Genomic DNA, 23,590 nt, shown 5'->3' on the forward strand with positions numbered 1-23,590 from the left:
CCATCGATTTTTCCAGCATCTGCAGTTCCTCCTTAAACAGTTCTATATTCCATGTTCTTAGCAAGGCAGGCTCTCCCTGTTAGGGCTCTGGATGGTACAGTTACAGGTACAAACAAATATCTGATACCTGATAACCTGGGTTAGAACTGATAAGGGCTGTGGAGTACTATCTATTACTGCTTTGACCTTCACTTTGTTGACCAGACACCCTACTGAATGTATTCTTGGCCATTGCCGTAGACAACCTAGCCAATGCACAGGAGCTGACCAAGGTAAAATCACAGCCAGCAGGCAAACCCCCTCACCATTGAAGTACCTCAACGTGTTAACCCAGGTCCACCCTCCATCTGAAGCATTGTCCGAACCTGGCCTATGTCTCTGATCCTCAGAAGGACTTGGGGAAGGACTTCAAAGGATGAGGGGAGGTTGCAACATACACACCATTGAATGAAGAAGGGTCCAAACCCAAAACCTCTCCTGTCCAGTCTTAGTTTAGTTTTATTTATTACTAGACCAAGTGCAGACCCGTTGGGTCTGTTCCCCCAACGTGCGGTTGCGGGGGGGGGAGGGGGTGGGGGGGCAGGGGGGGGGGCAGCATGTGGCGTCACACACACTAACTACCCCCCTTGATATTATATTAATATTATTAATTTGCTCCTTTTACCCCATAACTGCCCTATCCACTGATGCATAGCCCCCAACTCGCAGGCGCATCTAGGGGGGGGGGGGGTAGAGAGTGAGGGCAGAGAGAGAATGGGGAGAGACAGAGAGAGAGGGGCAGAGACAGAACGGCAAAAGACAGAGGGAGAGGGGGGTGAAGGGGAGGAGGAGAGGATGGGTGGGTGAGGGGGGAGGGTGGGGTAGGAGGGGAGAGGGAGATGGGGAGGGGGAGGGGGAGATGAAGGCAGTGGAGGCCAATTCACTGGGTGTTTTCAAGAGAGAGTTAGACTTAGCTCTGAGGGCTAACGGAATCAAGGGGACATGGGGAGAAAGCAGGAACGGGGTACTGATTTTGGATGATCAGCCGTGATCATATTGAATGGCGATGCTGGCTCGAGGGGCTGAATGGCCTACTCCTGCACCTATTTTTTATGTTTCTATGTTTCAGTTCCAAGGGGAGTCGTGATTGTGTGAGCAGGGGGGAAGGCTGTTCTGGAGGGATGGACGTTGGGCGTGGGGTTGCGTTGGCGTTCGAGATCGGTATCCGCGCGACCAGGGGCGTGTATGTCACCACCACCGCCGCTCCATGTACCCCTAATTGCCCCGCCTGTTGAAGTTGCTCACGGATTCTCTCCATGTGTCACACTAGGACGAACAGGAAGAGGAGGAGGCAGCAAACCAGAAGCTAGCCCTGCAAAAGGCCAAGGAAGTTGCTGAAGTCAGCCCCTTGTCAGCTGCCAATCTCTCCATAGCTGCGTAAGTGGAGTCTGATTCACCTATCCTAGGGTCGCTGTCCATGCAATATCTTACATACACAACCAACGCTGTATTTAAAGAAATAAGAACACCCTTTGCCAGTGTGGCTGCCGCCTTTGTGACAAGTTTGGAGTTGCTCATTGCTCACTGTGCAACGATAAGGAACTGCAGGTGCTGTTTTACAACAAGGAAAGACACAAAAGTGCTGGAGTAACTCAGCGGGTCAGGTAGCGTCTCAGGAGAAGACGGATAGGCGACGTTTCAGGTCAGGAATATCGTGTCTGAAGAAGGGTCCCAACCCTAAACCAAATGAATTGGTTACACCCATGTTCTCCAGAGATGCTGCCTGACCCGCATGAGTTACTCCAGCACTTCTATGATGTGGATCAATGGGCGAGGCTTTTTTCCCCGGAATAGTGGGCACTTCACAGGTAATGCTAATATAAACGGCCATTCAGCACATCAAGTTTGCCCTCAGAGCTAAGTGATATGGACAATCCTTTGCCTTCTCCATTTTCCCCTCTTTCCATACATGCCCATGAATCTACTGACACCAGCCTGCAATATGTCCAACAACTTGAGCATGGACAGTTCCCTGGGGGAGAGAATCCTAGAGGTTCACAACCCTCTGGGTAAGGGCACGCCTCAGCCCCAACCTAGTGACCCTTTATTCCTGAGCCTGCGCCCGTTACTGGTGACTGCTACACAAGATGGCATGTGCTAGTGTGCTATTCAATTGGGGGCAGGTTGCATGTGTGTGTTTCCCCACTGGCCCTGCTGGTCAGAATGGGGGTGCAATCATCGAACCCCTTCTTCCCAATGTCGGGCGTAGTATTCATATTAGCATTACCCAAAAACAGGATGAGATGTTAAATCAGCATCTCAGGTAGGTGTAAAACATCCCATTACAACCAAACACCCTGATAGCTGAAGTTGTGACAATAGTAGTCAGTTGGGATATAAAGTTGGGATATAAAGTTAATATTCTTTCATAACTAATATTTATTAGTTAATAAATAAAGAAATAAATAAATATCTGAATCCACCTCTACTGGCAACGTATTTATCAAACATGACAACCCTATTATTATTGCAACAATGATAGACCCAAGGAACTGCAGATGTTGGCTTTACAAAAAAAAGACATCGAGTGCTGGAGTAACTCGGGTAGCATCAGGAAGCATCTCCGGAGAATATGGACAGGTGACATTTTGGGTGAAGCATAAAGATACTGAACAGTGGCTGGGGAAGTGATGAGAGTTGCCTGGTGCACATTCAAATCCACTTCAGTGAGAAGGGATGATTTGTTGTTTTTCAGAGAGTTTTTGTCCAACCAGGTCAGGGGTGGCACGGTGGCGCAGCGGTAGAGTTGCTGCCTCACAGCCCGGGTCCCTGGCGCTATGAGATAGCAGCTGTATCGCTGCGCCACTGTGCCACCTGAGGAGGTACCTAGTAGGAAGTGGAGGAATTACTCTGTTTAAGAGACAATCTGGGAAGCTGATGGTTAGGTGGGGAGAATAAATATATGGGGTTAATGCAGGATTAGTGTAAATGGATGTGGGAGATTGCAACCTTCACGTGGTCCGCCCTGTTTCAACGAATGCAATCAACCTGGCGTGCACAATCAAATAAGACCAAATAGTGCAAGTTGTCCGACAACTTTAGGCTGTGCACGCCATATGCAAGAAGAAGAGAAGTGTAAATGTGTAGATGATGGTTAGCACAGATGTGATGGGCCGAAGGGCTTGTTTCTGCATTGCAGGGAATGGAGGGACATGCATCGTGTGTGTGTGTGGATGAGATTAAATCATATCAGCATCATGTTTCAGCACAGACGTTGTGGGCCGAAGGGCCTGATCCACTATTCTGTGTCCGATGATTGTATGAATTGTCAAGGCTAGAGAGTTGATGAGAGGCTCGGCAACAGTCAAACTGAGAAGAGGGGACAGAGTCAGAGTCGTGTGAGAACAGACAGCCGCAGTGACAGGGACAGGTCGGCTAAGGATTGGGTAGAGTTTCAGGCTGATGCTAGGGGGAGATAATGGAATTAGCAATGGGTGGAATATCCTTCCACCTTCACCTAAAGCCGGACATTAGCGACACATTCCTGACTCCACAATCCCTCGGGAGATACATTTGGCCAAAGTAAATGATGTCAATACACATTCCACAAATACAGTCACAGTAACATTGCAAATAAACATTTTATAATGGCTACATTCACACTATAATTAAGACAATTTTATTTGTGAAGTCAATGTCATCAAAGCTAAAGCTACAATTAAACTGTTTCAAACAAGAAGATATTTTGAAATCTTATCACAGATTAGGCGTTAATGATAATCTCACTGCAATGGTTTGGTGTCTATTAATTCATCCCTCTCTCCATTATACAGTCCCCTCACATAGAACATAGGTGCAGGAGTAGGCCATTCGGCCCTTCGAGCCAGCACTACCATTCAATATGATCATGGCTGATCATCCCCAATCACCTCGTTCCTCGCCTTCCCTTACCTTGTTGCATTGTACACAAATATAAAAGGCCATTTGGCCCGTCTAATTCATGCAACCATTCAGGTTGATAGCACTGGCAGTGGTACTGTGGTCATTGTCTCTCTGTGCTAGCTCTTCATTGTTGCAATCGCTGCCAAGTTGAGCCACAGGGGTTTCATTTGAAGAATGCCCTGTGATGAGTGGCTTGGAGAGTGGCCCGTTCCTCTCGAACCAGGGGTGAAGGGACCTGGGGGCCGGGGGGGGGGGGGGGTGGGGGGGATACACCTGGTCTTTGCTTGTCATTGCTGTCTCTGCTGAAGGAGCACTGTCCCCAGGTTCCAGAGAAAGCTACACCAGCTCAGAATTATCCCGCTCATTAATCTTTGCAGCAGACTCTTTGCATCGGACCATTGGGCAAAGCAGAGGCACAAAAAAAATAGAATTAGAGTCGTCGAGTCATACAGCATGGAAACAGGCCCTTCGGCCCGACTTGCCCATACTGACCAATATGTCCCATCTACACTAGGCCAGTTGCCTCAACCTTCATGTATTTAGGACAAGTGGCAAAGAATGAATTGCTACCCCCTGGTGCTCATATAACGAGGCTTGAGCTGAACTACTGTTCGTGTTTAAATAGTATGTCAGCAGTCACTGCCAAGGGTCACACTATATGCATATAATAATGGAGAGTACTGTTTACCTGTCTGACCATCAGGTTGGCCCCTCTAGTGAGGGGAGATGGACATCGATGGGGGGATGTGATGGGTGGGGAGATGTGTTGGTCAAGGCTTATTTAATCCTTCGTACTTTGTGATGGTGCTCTTTTCCCCAGGCCAGCTCTGAACCATTCTTTCTTGCCTTTTTACGCTATGAATGTGTTTCAGGATGCAAACCTTCAGAAAGAAATGCCAATGTGTGCCGATTTACGGGTTAATATTTGTGACTTTTCTTTTTAATTGTATGTTTTTTATGTAACAATGTTTAAAGATAAACCTGACTTTCCTGGCTTGGTTACATGGCTGCCCCAGTCCAAGTAGTCTCAAGGCTGGGAGGGAGCCTCAAATTTAGATCCAGGCTTCAGAAATGCTAGGCCGGCCTTCAGCAATGTGACATTACATTGAATGGTTAGAGTATTGGATTTTTTGAAAAATATATATATTTTCTTACACAGAAAAGCAAAGAACATCAGCCATTTTGCTTTTTGATCTTGATTCTTTGCTGAGGAATTAAGATTAAGGAAACATGAAACTATCATCCATAATTAACACAAACTTAACAGAACTTTACATTTTAACTAAGCTCCTTTGCATGTCCTACCCTGAGCCTCCAGGAAAGATACTTGTCCTTGGTTGATATGCAACACAGTAGTGGCTGCGCTTATGAACTTTCTTTCCAAGTCGTGTTGCACTTTCTTTCCAAGTCCTGTTGACTTAAGCAGGAGTGTATCATTGCCTCTGTATTTCATATTCAGCAATGGACAAGTGTCAATCCTGCAGTATTTAATACACTTCACCAGCTCTGCTCCATTGTGTCCATTTGGGAGTGGGGCGGGTGTAGCTGGCCTTTCCTTTGTTGCTCTCCTATCTGGTCGTAAAGTGCAAGTAAGAGGTGGAACAAATCTCCAAGCTGCGGGATGATCTCTTGATACATGCATGGTTCCAATGATTTTCTTTAAAGCTTGTGTTTTGGAGTCGTGGGTTGTTCGTTGAGGAGTTTGTAATGTTTGGTGGACAGTGTGGGGTGGGAGGACCCGTTGCTCCTCCCGTGCAGCAGGTGGCGCTGCACAGGACAAAGGTAGATGTTTTGTATATAGTTTATCAGGTCGGTGTGGGCTGTCAGATTCTGTAAGACGAACACGAAAGAGTTGTTACTCTCTCTCTCTCTCTCTGGGCCAGGGGTTTGCTGAGTTGTGCCATCTACAAACACGACTGGCACGTCTGCATACATCACCCTGCCTCTTGTCCAGTTTGATTCATTCTCCATGTGCATGAAAGGTTGGCAAGGCCATTATCGATCGTGAGTTGCCGCGAACCACCGCTGCTGCCTTTACGGTGAAGGTGCTCCGACAGTGTTGTTGGGGAATTGGATTGGACAGACTCGATGCAGGAAAAATGTTCCCCATGTTGGGGGGGTCCAGAAGCAGGGGTCACACAGTTTAAGAATAAGGGGTGGGCCATTTAGGACTGAGATGAGGTAGAACCTTTTCACCCAGAGAGTTGTGAATCTGTGGTATTCTCTGCCACAGAAGGCAGTGGAGGCCAATTCACTGGATGTTTTCAAGAGAGAGTTAGATTTATCTCTTAGGGCTAACGGAATTAAGGGTTATGGGGGAAAAAGCAGGAACGGGGTACTGATTTTGGATGAGCAGCCATGATCATATTGAATGGCAGTGCTAGCTCGAAGGGCCGAATGGCCTACTCCTGCACTTATTTTCTATGTTTCTATGAAGGAGTCCCAGGATTTAGAAGCAGCCGATGGAAGAGCAGGGATATATTTCCAATTTAGGATGTTGAGTGGGATTCAGGAAGCAGATGATGTTCCATTGCTCCTGCTGTTCTTGTTCTCCTGGGCAGTGGAGGTCTCGCGTTTGAGAATGCCGATGAAGAAGCATATGTGTAGGAAGGAACCGCAGATGCTGGTTTACACCGAAGATAGACACAAAAAGCTGGAATAACTCAGCGGGACAGGCAGCATCTCTGGAGAGAAGGAATAGGTGACGTTTCGGGTCGAGTCTGAAGAAGGGTCTCGACCCGAAACGTCACCCATTCCTTCTCTCCAGAGATGCTGCCTGTCCCGCTGAGTTACTCCAGCATTTTGGTGTCCATCTTTAATGAAGAAACATAGTTGGCTTATAGGTGCTGCATGGAACAGGCACGGTGTGCGAGTGGTGGAAAGAACGGATGATTAATGTGGTGACACGGTGGCACAGAGGTAGAGTTGCTGCCTTACAGCACTTACAGTGCCAGAGACCAGGTTCAATCCCGACTATGGGTGCTGTCTGTACAGAGTTTGTACGTTCTCCCCATGACCTGCGTAGCTTCTTTCCGAGATCATCGGTTTCCTCCCACACTTCAAAGATGTACAGGTTTGTAGGCTAATTGGCTTGGGATAAATGCCAATTGTCCCTGGTGTGTGTGGGGTAGTGTTAATGTGCATGGATCGCTGGTCGGTGAGGTCTCGGTGGGCCCAAACGCCTGTTTCTGTGCTGTATCTCAAAAACTATAACTAAAGATTGAAATTACACTGGCTGTTACTTCTTGGATAGTGGAATGGAGTGTTGTAGATGCATGGAAAACATCCTTCATGATACTGATTTGTAGAGAGGGAAATGTTTTGGTGCTTTGTGGAGTCAGGAGCTGAATCACTCATCTCATTACAAGGGCGAATAATCATAGAATTCAAACACTGAGGTGGCAGAAATTAAACAGCATTAATTAATTCACACTAGCACCATGATGACCTTAAACAATTAATGCTGTTAATTACCTCTTCTTAAACTCCTTGGAACATTCAAAAACAAGGATGTTATCCCAATCTGCAGAATCCAATACTCAAACCTTGAAGACAATTCGGTATTTTTGAATTTCAATGAATTATTTTTTTTAATATATGTCGCAAGGGGAGACGGCTGATTCTTACCTGAAGTGAAATTAGCTGGAGATTTGTAAACCCAGTGAGTCCAGGACAGTCATGATCACCAAATGTGTGCACTTCATTTCGTGTTTAGTAACCTCGAGCATTCTTCTGAACTGTGACACTCTTTCCACATGTCTGGACAGTACAGAGAGGGTAAGACCTATGTCCCCTAGGAGCTCTGTGTACAACAGTGATGCCTGCACTCAAATGTAAGTACCAACAAGTGCAGGTTGGAAATGAAAACCAAAAGACCAGAGTCTCCCCACTAAACATCCATCCAACTTTGGAAATGGTTCTAGACCAATATTTAGACAATTATTATATGAAAATTTGTTTTTATATTAATACCACCAGCATTTGCGCGTCCAGTTCTGGATGTGATGTCATTTTCACAAATAGTTGTTTTTTGGGGGCAAAATCACGAGGATTGTAAAAACAGGATTTATTATGAGAATTTTGTTTCTTTTTCCCATTGGGCTGATCTTGAATCTGGAAGAATTGGGCACAAATTGAACTGGTTTCATTGGAGATGTGAGATTGGGCGAGAGTCAAAAGGGGCGGGTGTAATGAACGTTGTTTTTAAAAAAACGCAGCGTTTATGAACCTCAAGTTTAGAAGCATATTAACCCCACTTGAAATGAGAAGAAAGTTGTACACCTGACTCCCGTCTAGAGCTACAGATGAGCATTTAAACTAAGATTAACATTTTCTAAAATAAGTTTTTTAAACAAAAGTGACTTTCATTTGTATAGTTCCTTTCACATCCCTTTCAAGACATCCGAAGGCACTTCACAGATAATAATGCCCCTGTCCCACTTAGGAAACCTGAACGGAAACCTCTGGAGACTTTGCGCCCCACCCAAGGTTTCCGTGCGGTTCCCGGAGGTTTTTGTCAGTCTCCCTACCTGCTTCCACTACCTGCAACCTCCGGCAACCACCTGCAACCTCCGGGAACCGCACGGAAACCTTGGGTGGGGCGCAAAGTCTCCAGAGGTTTCCGTTCAGGTTTCCTAAGTGGGACAGGGGCATAAGTATTTATAAAGTTTGGCCAATATAATGTAGAGGACTGAACATAAATGAGAACATTTGTGTTTTAAAATGCAGATTGAGGGATATCTCTTGGTTCCGAGATCATGAAACGAGTGACCTACCTGACCTCCCGGTGGCTCAGCACTTTAACTCCCCCTCCCATTCCAATCCGACCTCTCTGTCCTGGGTCTCCTCCATTGCCAGAGTGAGCAACAGCGGAAATTGGAGGAACAGCACCTCATATTCCGTCTGGGGACCTTGCGTCCTTATGGCATTAACATAGAATTCTCCGAATTTGGCTAGCCCTTGCTGTCTCCTCCCCTTCCTTAACCCTCTAGCTGTCTCCTCCCACCCTCCCATCCGCCCGCCCTCGGGCTCCTCCTCCTCCTCCCCTTTTCCTTCTTTCTTTCCCCCACCCCCCATCAGTCTGAAGAAGGGTTTCGGCCCGAAACGTCGCCTATTTCCTTCGCTCCATAGATGCTGCTGCACCCGCTGAGTTTCCCCAGCAATTTTGTGTACCTTCGATATTCCAGCATCTGCAGTTCCCTTTTGAACACGACAGAATAGACTCGATGGGCCGAATGGCCTAACTCTGCATCCTATGCCTTAAAGCCTTATTAAAGATCTCGAGACACAAGGAATTGGAAATGTTGGGATGATGTGTATTGGAGTAACTCAGCCGGTCATAGAGCATCTCTGGAGGACAGGGACATTTAGAATCTCCTACGCATGTTCTCCAGAGATGCAGCCTGACGCGATGAGTTACTCCAGCACATGGGAAAGATCCCCTGTTCAACTGTGGGATCTTTTGCATCTTTGTGGGTGGACAGAAGGGATTGAAGATTTAAGGCATATAAAATGGAAAATACCCTCAGGGGTATGCTCCAGCTGTTTCAGGTTGGGTCAGCAAAGAGGCTACACTTCAGAGACACTGCCCAATAACCTAGATGTATGCCCCTGTCGACCCCGCTGTATCTCTAAACTAAACCAAACAGCTAGGTAATCCGAGGAATGTACCCAAAACCTGTCTAGAGACAACCATGGAATTATCATGTCCGAACACCCTCCATCTTTGATTGAGGTCCCTTTCCTCCCACCTTGTGAAGATCTGCAGGCGGCTTAATCATCAACGTGACTCTTAGAGTAGGAAACGGACGGGAAATCAAAGGAGAGGTCATCGGGTTAGTGAGAGATCTTTGAGATGTCGGGCTAGTGGGAAATGTGGAGAGGAGTTGGTACAGATGGAATATTACCTGCTAGGAGCCAGTATTGATCTACTGGGCCAAATGGCCACCCTCTGTAATATAAGTAAGTAAGATAGAAAGCAAAATAAACTGCCATGTATTTTAATATAACAATTTTAAATAACAATTTTAATGTAAAATTCTTCAGGGTGGAGTGATTATGAAGTTGAAGCTGAGAGGCTGTGACTGAATCTGTTTCATGTTCCCCTGTATATTTCTGTGGAGTTTACTCCCTGATGGATTCTCATTTCAAGTACCCCCGATATTGCAATATCCTGTCTATATACAGATACGCTCTTAGCCCTTGACTTCGTGAATGTACGTTGGCGGGTTGTAATTAACTTTTTCTGTGTTTGGGGTATTTTGTCTTTGAGCGTGAATTATTTTACAATCTGTGTGCTTTTTGATGTGTGTTTGCCATTGCCTTTCATCGATCGCTTTCCATGATTTGCATTTTAATTTCTTGGCTGGTTGACTTTGCTGGTGGGAGTGGAGTAACATCTCCAGCTAACGGTGGAGACAGTAAGGTTTCCAAAACAGGAATAGTTTAGTAGTTGTTCACATCCCTGTTCTGCTGCACACAAGGAGGGATTCGCATTATCAGAGTAATATATTCATAAGACATCGCAGAGGAATTTGACCATTGGGCCCATCAAGTCTACTCCGCCATTCAATCATGGCTGATCTATCTCTCCCCCTCCATCCCATTCTCCTGCCTTCTCCCCATAACTTTTGTCACCCGTACTAATCAAGAACTACCAATCTCCGCTTTAAAAATACCCAATGACTTGGCCTCCGTAGCCACTTTGGCAATAAATTCCACAGATTCACCACCCTAAAGAAATTCCTCCTCGTCTCCATTCTAAAGTACGTCCTTTAATTCTGAGGCTGTGCCCTCTGGTCCTAGACTCTCCCACGAGTGGAAACATCCTCTTCGCATTCACGCTATCCAGAGATTCTGATTGTCTACAATATCTTAATTTGATACACCTCTATCAAGTCTCCCCTCAACCTCGGAAGTTCCAGAGAAAACAATCCAAGTCTGTCCAACCTCTCCCCATAGCTGAAACCCTCCAATCCAGGTAGCATTCAGGTAGCCCTCCTCTAAAAAGAGATGGACTATAGAAAGGACAAGGCCAGAAACGGTACTCGGATGGGACTCCGAAGGATGAGAAGCCGAAGCCAAGATGCCGAAAAGCCATGAGGCCGAATGGACATGAAGCCGAAATGATAAATAGATATGAAACATTTTTCAAAATCAATATTTTTAACCCAAACCCTAATCTTTCGGTTTCATGTCCGCTTGGCCTCAAGGCTTTTCGGCTTGATGTCCTTTCGGCATCTTCGCTTCGGCGTCCTGTCCACAATACAATTGAATAGGCTTACCTGCTTCCTACCTGACAAAGTGGCTCACTCTGAAACTTGTACATTAACTGATTGCATGCTGCATGGAATGCACTGGACTTTATTTGCACTCTGGTAAGTAGACCCGGTGGCTGTGATATCATTAAATCTCCATTCTTTTTGTCATCGTCATTGTTGTGTGCTTTGAAACATAGTGAAATCCACCAATGGGAAATGTATCTGCGAATACGCCTAGCGGTAAACGGTGAGACGTTTCGCTCGCCGCTGTGATTTATTATTGTTATTAACCGAAAGGCTCTGCTGTTTATGGGCATCTGGGACAAGTCTGAAACGTGGGCACAGGTCTTTTCCGAGTAACCTTTGTAGACACCGAGTGTTAAGAACGATTTTCTTCTGCGTGCCAAAGTCAGTGCCCGAATTTTAAGTCAATGCCCATTTAAAAACTGACAGTGATGGATTTCCGTCAGAAGTAAAGCTCCGATGATCCAGCACCCTTGAGATTTGCGAAGGTGCAGATTTTCCGGACTTCTAGCGATACCCGAACGCATTTTTCATTCACTTTTTCAATGTTATTGCAACAGTAAAATAAGTTTTCCGGTGCATTTAAAGGGTGAGTTTCAAAAGGGGTTCGTGAAACAGCACACGGTGTGATACATGTTGGGCATTAGGATTCCTGAACAATAGGATAGCAGATGATTGGAGCTTTGCTCCATTTAGGAGAGGGGGGTGTGTAAGTCAGAGATGAGCTATAACCATGGCTGAACGGTGGGATAGACTTCATAAGTTCATGTGATAGGAGCAGAATTAGGCCATTCGGCCCATCAAGTCTACTCCACCATTTCTTTAGCCAGAGGGTGGTGAATCTGTGGAATTCATTGCCACAGATGGCTGTGGAGGCCATCATTGGGTATTTTGTACAGTAGAAAGTGATAAATGAGAGCCCTATCTAGCTCTCTCTTGAAAGCATCCAGAGAACCTGCCTCCACCGCCCTCTGAGGCAGAGAATTCCACAGACTCACAACTCTCTGTGAGAAAAAGTGTTTCCTCATCTCCGTTCTAAATGGCTTACCCCTTATTCTTAAACTGTGGCCCCTGGTTCTGGACTCCCCCAACATCAGGAACATGTTTCCTACCTCTAGCGTGTCCAAGCCCTTAACAATCTTATATGTTTCAATAAGATACCCTCTCATCCTTCTAAACTCCAGAGTGTACAAGCCCAGCTGCTCCATTCTCTCAGCATATGACAGACCCGCCATCCCGGGAATTAACCTTGTAAACCTACGCTGCACTCCCTCAATAGCAGGAATGTCCTTCCTCAAATTAGGGGAGCAAAACTGCACACAATACTCCATGTGGTGTGGTCTCACAGCTCTAGAGGTGAATGTTGGTCGGTCCATCATCACTCTTGCAGGAATAGTCACCAAAGTCCAGGAGAAAACTGGGCAGTAGGGATGAGCATTGTAATCCAACGGGCCTACTTGTCGAGTTGTGATGGGTAGGAAGGGCTTGGTCAACTATGGGTCAATGACTATGGGGGCAGGCGGGTTCCACCACCAGAGGACAACCTGATAACATCTGGTTTCTTTTCAGGAAGGAACAGCAGAGGAACCAGAAGCTGGGGAAGACAGTGTGGGAGCAGAGGATGAACGAGATGAGGAAGCAGAACCTGATGACCAGCCGGGAAGCCATTTATAACGAGCTGGACCCTGACGAGAGGTGGAAGATGACTTATTCCATGAACATCCGGCGGGACATGAAGACGCACATGGACCGCCCCTTAGTGGTCGACCCTCAGGAGAACAGGAACAATAACACGAACAAGACCAGGTCGGCCGAGCCCACGGTGGACCAGCGTAGTAGTCAACAGAGGGCCGAGGAGTTCCTGAGGAAGCAGGCTCGTTACCACGACCCCAACAAAGACAGGACCCTGGAGAGGGAGGTGGGGACAGTGGAGCAGGGCGAGAGGGCGAGGAGATACCGCAGCAACAGCAAGGAAGGGGAGCCCAACCGGGACTGCGCCCCCAGGGACCTGGAGTACCGAGGGAGGGAGCAGGAGGGGAACCAAGAGAGGGGGGTGAGGGAGGGAGAGGGCGAGAGGAACCAGGCCAACGAGCCCCAGCACCGGCGGCACCAGCACCGGCCGGGCGGTGGCGGCGGCAAGGAAGGGAGGAGCGGAGGCGGTGGAGGAGGCAGCGGCGGCACGGCCAGGGGCGAGGGCGACCGGGAGCGTCGGCACAAGGGGCACCGGCGCGGCGGCGAGGCGCACGAAGGGGGCGGAGCCGAGGAGGGCGGCAAAGGGGAGAGGCGCTCGAAGCACAGGGAGGGCAACCGGGGCAGCAAAGCGGGCGGCGGCGGGGAAGGCGAGCACCCTGACGGGGCGGAGAAGAGACGGAGGAACCGCCACCCGCAGTCCACCAACGACAACGATGCCAAGAAGGAGAGGGAGGACCGGAATCCAGCAGCAAAGGAGAGGAGGCACAAACGCAAGAAGTACGTAATTTGTGAATCTTATTCACCGCTGTGCGGTTGCATTGTAGAACGCGTGATGCTGGGTTAGAAACTCACTGGGCTAAAACTTACCCGAACGGCCACTTGGCTGACTCACAAAGTGCTCTCCTTCTTCTTGTGTATGGCGTGCACAGACTAAACATAGAAACATAGAAACATAGAAATTAGGTGCAGGAGTAGGCCATTCGGCCCTTCGAGCCTGCACCGCCATTCAATATGATCATAGCTGATCATCCAACTCAGTATCCCGTACCTGCCTTCTCTCCATACCCTCTGATCCCCTTAGCCACAAGGGCCACATCTAACTCCCTCTTAAATATAGCCAATGAACTGGCCTCGACTACCCTCTGTGGCAGGGAGTTCCAGAGATTCACCACTCTCTGTGTGAAAAAAGTTCTTCTCATCTCGGTTTTAAAGGATTTCCCCCTTATCCTTAAGCTGTGACCCCTTGTCCTGGTCTTCCCCAACATCGGGAGCAATCTTCCTGCATCTAGCCTGTCCAACCCCTTAAGAATTTTGTAAGCTTCTATAAGATCCCCTCTCAATCTCCTAAATTCTAGAGAGTATAAACCAAGTCTATCCAGTCTTTCTTCATAAGACTGTCCTGACATCCCAGGAATCAGTCTGGTGAACCTTCTCTGTACTCCCTCTATGGCAATAATGTCCTTCCTCAGATTTGGAGACCAAAACTGTACGCAATACTCCAGGTGTGGTCTCACCAAGACCCTGTACAACTGCAGTAGAACCTCCCTGCTCCTATACTCAAATCCTTTTGCTATGAAAGCTAACATACCATTCGCTTTCTTCACTGCCTGCTGCACCTGCATGCCCACTTTCAATGACTGGTGTACCATGACACCCAGGTCTCGCTGCATCTCCCCTTTTCCTAGTCGGCCACAAGTTGTAGGACAACTTGTTCCATTTGATCTTAGTTGATTGCATTCGTCGAAACAGGGCGGACCACGTGAAGGTTGCAATCTCCCACCCCTCACAAAGTGCTAATCAACTCCCATTCCGTTTCCCACTCAGTCCTGGGCCTCCTCCATTACCAGAGTGTGGCCATGCACAAGCTGCAGGCACCGCTCCTGTCGAGCAGCACAGTGGCTCAGCCGCAGAGTTGCTGCCTCACAGAAAACTCCGTACGGACTGCCCCCGTAGTCAGGGTAGAACCTGGGTTACTGGCAAAGTAAGGCAGCAACTCTACCGCTGTGTCACCTATTTTCACATGTACCAAGCAAGGTACAGTGAAATTCCTTTCTTAGCATAGAGACATAGAAAATAGGTGCAGGAGGAGGCCATTCGGCCCTTCGAGCCGGCACCGCCATTCACTGTGATCATGGCCGATCGTCCACAATCAATAACCCGTGCCTGCCTTCTCCCCATATCCCTTGATTCCACTAGCCCCTAGAGCTCTATCTAACTCTCTCTTAAATCCATCCAGTGGCTTGGCCTCCACTGCCCTCTGTGGCAGGGAATTCCACAACTTCTCAACTCTATGGGTGAAAAGGTTTTTTCTCGCCTCAGTCTTAAATGGCCCTCCCCTTTATTCTAAGACTGTGCCCCCTGGTTCTGGACTCGCCCAACGTTGGGAACATTTTTCCTGCATCTAGCTTGTCCAGTCCTTTTATAATTTTACATGTTTCTGTAAGATCCCCCTCATCCTTCTAATCTCCAGTGAATACAAGCCTAGTCTTTTCAATCTTTCCTCATCTGACAGTCCCGCCATCCCAGGGATCAATCTCGTAACCTACGCTGCACTGCCTCAATCACAAGGCTGGCCTTCCTCAAATTAGGAGACCAAAACTGTACACAATACTCCAGATGTGGTCTCACCAGAGCCCTATACAACTGCAGAAGAACCTTGCATTCTTGCATTCAGTTCAATAATATTCTTACCGTACATAGGCACAATTGTACTTACGTACAAGAAGGTAGGAATAGTAGATCAAGCCTGGGTCTCTAGCGCTGTGAGGCAGCTACTCCACCAGTTGCACCATTCTGCCGCCCTTTGTTCAGTTGAGTGTTTCTTCATACTTGTAAATGAGACATTACACACGTGTGACTCTGAAATAGTCTTTAATACATACTCAGACTTAAACAACACATAAGTAGTGACTGACTCCAGTCTGCTACTGAACTGCGCAGAGGGAGAAGTGGGTGTTATTATAAATGATACCTAAGGCGGGATTAGTGGTGCTGAGGTAGCTATATGATTGGTTGCATGCATAAACCATCTACAATACTGAACTTACTTTTGTTGGTGTCAATGATTATGTTACACAGGTCTGGAGTTTAAAGTCATCTTTAATTGTAATGCATAGTATAGCAGTACAGCAGGTTGTTAGTTGTTAATTCATCATCACCGCTTCCAAGACTACTTAATGTAGGAAGTGGGTGTTAATATAAAGCATACAGTAAGGTGGGGTTAATGGTGCTACTCTGCTATGATTGGTTCACATGCTATAACCAAACTACAGTTGGTTATATTTTGCAAGATTCTATGACTATGACTCCAGTAAAACATCCTTGAATCTTGAGTTTAAGAAGGAACTGCAGATGCTGGAAAATCGAAGGTAGACAAAAGTGCTGGAGAAACTCAGCGGGTGCAGCAGCATCTATGGAGCTGAGGAAATAGGGCAACGTTTCGGCCCGAAACGTCGCCTATTTCCTTCGCTCCATAGATGCTGCTGCACCCGCTGTGTTTCTCCAGCATTTTTGTCTATCCTTGAATCTTGAGTTGGGTGAATGAAGTTCTAGCCTTCTGTTGTTGTTGGGGTCAGTGTGAGGGTTTGTGGGCAAACTCTTTATGACGTGTTTTGCTTAATGCTTCACTGTTCTGTTTCGCTGTCACAGAGAGGGCCAGGGGTCAGCTGCCCCTGTACCGGGCGGCCCGGCCTTGTCCACCACCCGGCCGGTACAGCAGGACATCAGCAGGCAGAATGGCCAGCATGCCGAGGACATGGACAACCTCCGCAACACCAAGCTGGCGACGCAACCTGCCAATCCCCGGAACGCCGGCAATCCCAGGGACACGGCCAACCCAGCCAACCCATCCTCCAGTCCCCACAACCCCAGCAAAATTGCGAATCACGCCAATCCCCCCAACCCTGGTGGCAACCCGGCCAACCCCCTCAACACCGCCAACCGCAAGGCTCCCACCACCAACCCCGGCAGCACCGGCAACCCCAAGAACCCAGAGAATAACCTCATCATGACCAACCCGGGCAACCCCAACAACCTCGCCAAACCAGTCCAGAAACCCGATCACACCACAGTGACCATCCCCTTCGCAGACCCCACTCTGCAAGGTAAGGCTGTTGGTGCTGGGATAGCATAGACAATAGACAATAGGTGCAGGAGTAGCCATTTGGCCGGAAAGGCTTGGATAGAGTGGATGTGGAGAGGATGTTTCCACTAGTGGGAGAGTCTGGGACCAGAGGGCACAGCCTCACAATTAAAGGACGTTCTTTTAGGAAGGAGATGAGGAGGACTTTATTTAGTCAGAGGGTGGTGAATCTGTGGAATTCGTTGCCACAGACGGCTGTGGAGGCCCAAGCCAGTGGATATTTTTAAGGAGAGAAGGAATGGGTGACGTTTCGGGTCGAGACCCTTCTTCAAGTCTGAGGAATGATGGCTGATCTGTCTCTCCCTCTCAACCCCATTCTCCTGCCTTCTCCCCATAACCCCTGACACCCGCACTAATCAAGAATCTATCAATCAATGCCTTAAAAATATCTATGTGTAGGAAGGAACTGCAGATGCTGGTTTAAACCAAAGATAGGCACAAAAAGCTGGAGTAACTCAGCGGGACAGGCAGAGTCCCTGGAGAGAAGGAATGGGTGACGTTTTGGGTCGAGACCCTTCTTCAGACTGAAATGTCGCACATTCCTACTTTCCAGAGATGCTGCCTCATCCGCTGAATTACTCCAGCATTTTGTGTCTACCTTCGATTTAAATCAGCATCCGTAGTTCTTATTTACACACTAGTATGGGCCAACTTGGTCAGCCCGAAGGGCCTGTTTCCATGCTACTTGACCATGATAGAAGTGTGAACAAATAGAGGCAGGGGGGAGAAGATCAAGGCAATGGATATTTTTAAAGAGAAATGCTTTCAAGAGAGAGCTAGATAGGGCTCTTAAAAATAGCGGAGTCAGGGGATATGGGGAGAAGGCAGGAACGAGGTACTGATTGGGGATGATCAGCCATGATCATATTGAATGGTGGTGCTGGCTCGTAGGGCCAAATGGCCTACTCCTGCACTTATTGTCTATTGTCTAAAGCAGAGATAGACAGATTCTTGACTAGTACGGGTGTGGGGAGAGGGCGGGAGAATGGGGCTGAGAGGGAGAGATAGAATGGCGAAGTAGACTTGATGGACCGAATGGCCTAATTCTGCTCCTATCTCATATGAACGGAGGGGGAGACAGAGGTTGGGAGAGGATGAGGGATGATGGAACCATTTAAGGGAGAGATGATAGGCAGATGGACGAGGGGGTAGGGTGGGAGGGGAAACCTATGTGGATGGATGTGTAGATGCCAATCATGGAGCCTGGAGTACAAGACAAACTCAAGCAACGCAGCTCCTTCTATTTTGTCTCCCCAGTCAACAAAAATGCAAACACAGATGCCGTGCCCAAAAAGATAGAAGAGAAGAAAGAGGAGGAGGATGAGGAGAAAGGTGACGGGGAGGATGGTCCGAAACCAATGCCGCCCTACAGCTCCATGTTCATCCTGAGCACCACCAACCCGTAGGTCACCTGCGTGTCTGTCTGGTCTAACGCTGCCCAACCGTGTGACCCCGCTTCAGTCAGCTAGCTTAACCACTGTCATTTGAGTAAAAGTTCACGTTCGATACGTTACGATACAACTTTATTGATCCCAGGTGGAAAATTGATCTGCCAACAGTCATATAAACACAAATACACAAAATACATGAAACCATGTTCTTGAGTCACAGGAGCAGAGTTTGGTAATTTGGCCCATTGAGTCTACTCCGCCATTCAATCATGGCTAGTTTATCTTTCCTTCCCGACCCCATTCTCCTGCCTTCTCCCCGTGACCATTGAAAGTAATTTAGCGTCTCTATCAGAAAATTCAAAACCAAGGTTGCTCTGCCTCATTAATCTCATTGATTCTCATGCGGCTCACCGAGTCCACGTTGACCATCGATCTCCCGCTCGCACTCGTTCCATGCTATCCCACTTCTGCACCCACTCCCCACACACTGAAGGGCAATTTACAGAGGGCCAATTAACCGACAAACCCGCATGTCTTTGGGACGTGGGAGGAAACCGGAGCACCAGGAGGAAACCCACACAGTCCTAGGGAGAACGTGTAGACTCCATACAGACTGTAATGCCACAATATAATACTATAGTAATATATAATACTACAACACTATAACTACTATAATACTATAGTAGTACGTAATATGTGCTAACACCATAACACTGTAATTACTTTAATACTCAATAATACTATAGTGATATATAATATATAATACTATAGCAGTGTATAATATGTACTAACACCATAACACTATAAATACTTTAATACTCTATAATAGTATAGTAATATGCATGACTTTTCAAGTCTCTTTTATCTTTTATGTGATGCTGTAAATGGAGCTGCTGCAATGCAAAACAAATTTCAGACTTTGTTCTGAAAATAAAGTAATATCGTAACGTATCGTATCGTATATGTAATATATTACACTATAATACTATAATATTGTAGTATGTAATATGTTATAATACCATAATGCTATAATTTAATACTCAATAATACTTTAGTAATATAATGTATAACACCATAATACTATATTTCCAAAGTAGTATCTAATAATACAAACACTATAAATACTTTAATACTCAATAATATTATAGTAATACATAACACTATAATACTATAAATCCATAGTAATATATAGTACTACCATAACTCTATTAATACTTTAATAATAATAGCATAGTAATATATAACACTATAACACTATAAATCCATAGTAATATATAATAGTACCATAACACTATAAATACTTTAACACTCAATAATACTATAGTAATACATAACACTATAATACTATAAATCCATAGTAATATATAGTACTACCATAACTCTATTAATACTTTAATAATAATAGCATAGTAATATATAACACTATAACACTATAAATCCATAGTAATATATAATAGTACCATAACACTATAAATACTTTAACACTCAATAATACTATAGTAATATATAACACTATAATACTATAATTCCATAGTAATATATAATAATGCCATAACTATTAATAGTTTAATACTCTATAAGTATGTACTAGAGTATGAGTGCTATAACTCTGGGCTATAACACTAGGCAATATGTAACACTGGACTATAATACATGTCATGGAGTGGGAGGTTGTTGGGCTGGCTACCACTCTGGTTAATGTCACTACTGCAGTAAACCTCCTTTTTGTTTTATTATCAACAATAGTTTATTCGATTACGATACAAAACCAAACCGTGTTAACACGCCCACCACCATAGTACAAAATCACCAAATTATCTAAGACACTAAATTTTCAATTAACTATAATACAATCCTTATTGAGGACACATTCCGCCCCCCGCGGTGCCCAGCGGTCCCGGGAAACCCCCATGGCGCCCGTGGACAGCGCCTAGTCCCTCTCTAGTACAGTAAACCTCCTTGTTGTGCCATGTTCCCGACAGACTGCGCAGAGCCTGCCACTACATCGTGACCCTCCGCTACTTCGAGATGTGCATCCTCATGGTCATCGCGATGAGCAGCATTACACTGGCCGCTGAAGATCCCGTCCAACCCAACGCCACCAGGAACAACGTGAGCTCATGGCTTTGCCAAAAAACATTCTGTTGTAATTCTGAGACAGAGAAAGAGTCCTGTTTGTAATTGGGGGGGGGGGGGGGCTCACACACCAAAATGGCGGCACAGAAACAAAATGGCTGACTTCTACTTCAATGTCACTGGTCAGTGACTCTATGCAGCTGTAGATCGCTAAGGTGTGGGGTGTAGTTTGGCCCAAACTCATAGATAGGGATGGGGATAGGGATGAAAACGCCACAAGTAGATCATTTTATCATCAATTCAACTCACAAATAGTGAAGATTTAGAGAACAAAATGGGTCCTAATGTTAGCATGAGCCCAGGCGTGAGGTTGGCTGGTTTAACATTGCCTGTTGTAGAAGAAAGGATAACATGGAGAGAATTAAACAAGGTACATAAACCGATAGAGGCTTTGGTCAAGTGGAGAGGATGAAGGTATCTCCCTGGACAATAATTGGATAAGAAAGGAGATGAAAATATTTTCCTTTATTTGGGAGTCAGGAACTTCCTCGAAGGTGTAATATTAATGGAAGTAATTGCTGCAAAGATCCCTTAAGATAGACGCAGAATGCTGGAGTAACTCATCGGGACAGGCAGCATCTCTGGAGAGAAGGAATAGGTGACATTTCGGGTCGAGACCCTTCTTCAGACACTTATACCCTTAAAGATATCCTCTGGAGAGAAGGAATGGGTGACGTTTCGGGTCGAAATCCCTTCTTCAGACCCTTCAACCCTTATTAGCTTTGAGGTTAGAATGCGAGCAACTAAGCGAGAGGCAAATAAAAAGTATTATTTATGGTCACAGGCTAAATGATGCACAGACTTTACGGGTCTCAGTCATTATAAGCAACCGCTGGAAAACAATTATCGTTTAATCAGATGTTAGGTTGTGTGAAACGTGGTCTGTTCCAGGTGGCAACAGTCACAATACTGCAGATAAAACGTGTAGGAAAGAACTGCAGATGTTAGTTTCAATCAAAGATAGACACAAAAAGCTGGAGTAACTCCACGGGACAGGCAGCGTCTCTGGGGATGAATGGGTGACGTTTCGGGTCGAGACCCTTCTTCAGGCTGCAGATGTTGCCTTGGGTGTGAAAACATGTTTGCTTGTACTTCCAATTAGAATCTGTCAGAGCTGATGATATATTTTTAATTTAATTAATGACGCCACCATGTCAGGCAGCTTGGTTATTACTCAACATTTTTATTCCTTCTTTTCACAGGTTTTGAGATACTTTGACTATGTATTCACAGGAGTCTTTACCTTTGAGATGGTTATTAAGGTGAGTCAACAGATGCTGGAATTTTGAGCAAAACACAAAATACTGGAAGGACTCAATGGGTCAGGCAGCATCTGTCGAGGGAGTGGATAGGTGACATTTTGGGTCAGGACCCTACTTCAGTTTCCATCTCGGTCCAAAGAAGGGCCCTGACCCAGAACGTTACTTATCCACTCCCTCCATTGATGCTGGCTGACCCACTGAGTTACTCCAGCACATGCGATTTGCAGAAGATAGACACATAGTGCTGGAGTAACTCAGCGGGTCAGGCAGCATCTCTGGAGAAGGAGGATAGGGCACATTTCGGGTCGGGAGCACTCTTGCGTTTTGCATATCTGCAGCCAATTTTGTATCCTTCTCAGGATCCTCCAATATACTTGACATCAATTAAAGTACATTGCCAAATTGCTGATGCGAATATCCCACAAACAGCAATAAAATAATATATTTCTGGCTGTTGGAGGGAAATATTATTCAGGAAACAGATTTCTCCCGTGCTCATTGAAATAGTTCCCTTGGGATCTTTACATCCTCCTGGTAAAGATGATCAGGATACAAGGTGCTGGAGTATCTCAGCGGGTCAGGCAGCATCTCTGGAGACATGGATAGATGGTGTTGGAGTCAAAACCATTCTTCACACTCCATCCATGTTCTCCATGTGAGCGAGTTATACAGAAAATGAAACTCGCCGGGAAAACAGTGAATCTATACGTCCTTTTCCTCATTATTGGTTGCTAAGGGGACTGGGCTTAGCTGTGTTGTCCTTCAACAAGTCTCAGAAACTTGGAGAGGGAGTCAACTGTGGGGCAGTGTTAGAGTTGCTGCCTTACAGCGCTTGCAGCGCCAATGACACGGGTTCGGTCCCGACTACGGGTTCTGTCGGTACGGAGTTTGAACGTTCTCCCTGTGACCGCGTGGGTTTTCTCCGAGAACTTTGGTTTCCTCCCACACTCCAAAGATGTACAGTTATGTAGGCTAATTGGCTTGGTGTGTGTGTGTGTGTAAATTGTCACTAGTGTGTGTGGGATAGTGTTAATGTCGGGGATCGCTGGTCGTTGCGGACTCGGTGGGCCGAAGGGCCTGTTTCCGCGCTGTATTTCTGCACTAGACTAAACTGGCACAGGCTAGATACGCCAAGCCAACCCAAAGGTGAGCAACTAAGGAAAGTTGAAGTCTAGCCACATTGAATGAGTTTCTCTTTCTCTGAATAGATGATTGACCTTGGATTGGTGCTGCACCAAGGTGCCTACTTCAGAGATCTCTGGAATATCCTGGACTTCATCGTGGTCAGTGGGGCGCTGGTGGCGTTTGCTTTCACGTAAGTTTCTTCCCAATCTCCCGTGCCTGTTTTGGAAGCGATTGCTGTCCAGGAATGGCGTTTGCAGTGTGTTTGGTTTCTCCTGATGAGGCACAGTGTGCGCTGCCTCTGCCTGTGTCTCTATGCCTGCAGAGAGAGGAGGGGATGCATGCCGACTGTACTTAGCAAACTTTTCACGTTTTAAGTTTTCATAAGTGTCCAGAGCCAGAACCAGTAGGGCCGGGGCTGTAGGTGTCCCTGGTACAGCTGCTGCCTTGCGTCACCAGAGACACAGGTTGGATCCTGACTACGGGCGCTGTCTGTGTGTTCTCCCCGTGACCATGTGGGTTTCCTCTGGGTGCTCTGGTTTCCTCCCACATCCCAAAGACGTGCGGGTTTGTAGGTCTTCTTCTTCTTGCGTATGGCGTGCACAGCCTAAAGTTGTAGATCAACTTGTTCATTTGATCTTA

General features: G+C 46.5%; 1 protein-coding gene across 1 annotated transcript in view; it reads left to right on the forward strand.

Annotated features, from left to right (window-relative positions):
- Positions 1-23,590, forward strand: part of cacna1a (calcium voltage-gated channel subunit alpha1 A) — a 246,753-nt gene that overhangs the window by 135,552 nt on the left and 87,611 nt on the right. The window contains exons 17-24 of the mRNA XM_033012279.1: positions 205-272; positions 1,310-1,416; positions 12,774-13,673; positions 16,545-16,999; positions 18,295-18,439; positions 20,411-20,540; positions 21,767-21,826; positions 23,035-23,141. Coding sequence (XP_032868170.1) covers positions 205-272; positions 1,310-1,416; positions 12,774-13,673; positions 16,545-16,999; positions 18,295-18,439; positions 20,411-20,540; positions 21,767-21,826; positions 23,035-23,141 — 1,972 coding nt within the window. The remainder of the gene's footprint in view (positions 1-204; positions 273-1,309; positions 1,417-12,773; positions 13,674-16,544; positions 17,000-18,294; positions 18,440-20,410; positions 20,541-21,766; positions 21,827-23,034; positions 23,142-23,590) is intronic.

This window comes from Amblyraja radiata, chromosome 35, assembly GCF_010909765.2.
Source record: "Amblyraja radiata isolate CabotCenter1 chromosome 35, sAmbRad1.1.pri, whole genome shotgun sequence".
NCBI lineage: Eukaryota > Metazoa > Chordata > Chondrichthyes > Rajiformes > Rajidae > Amblyraja > Amblyraja radiata.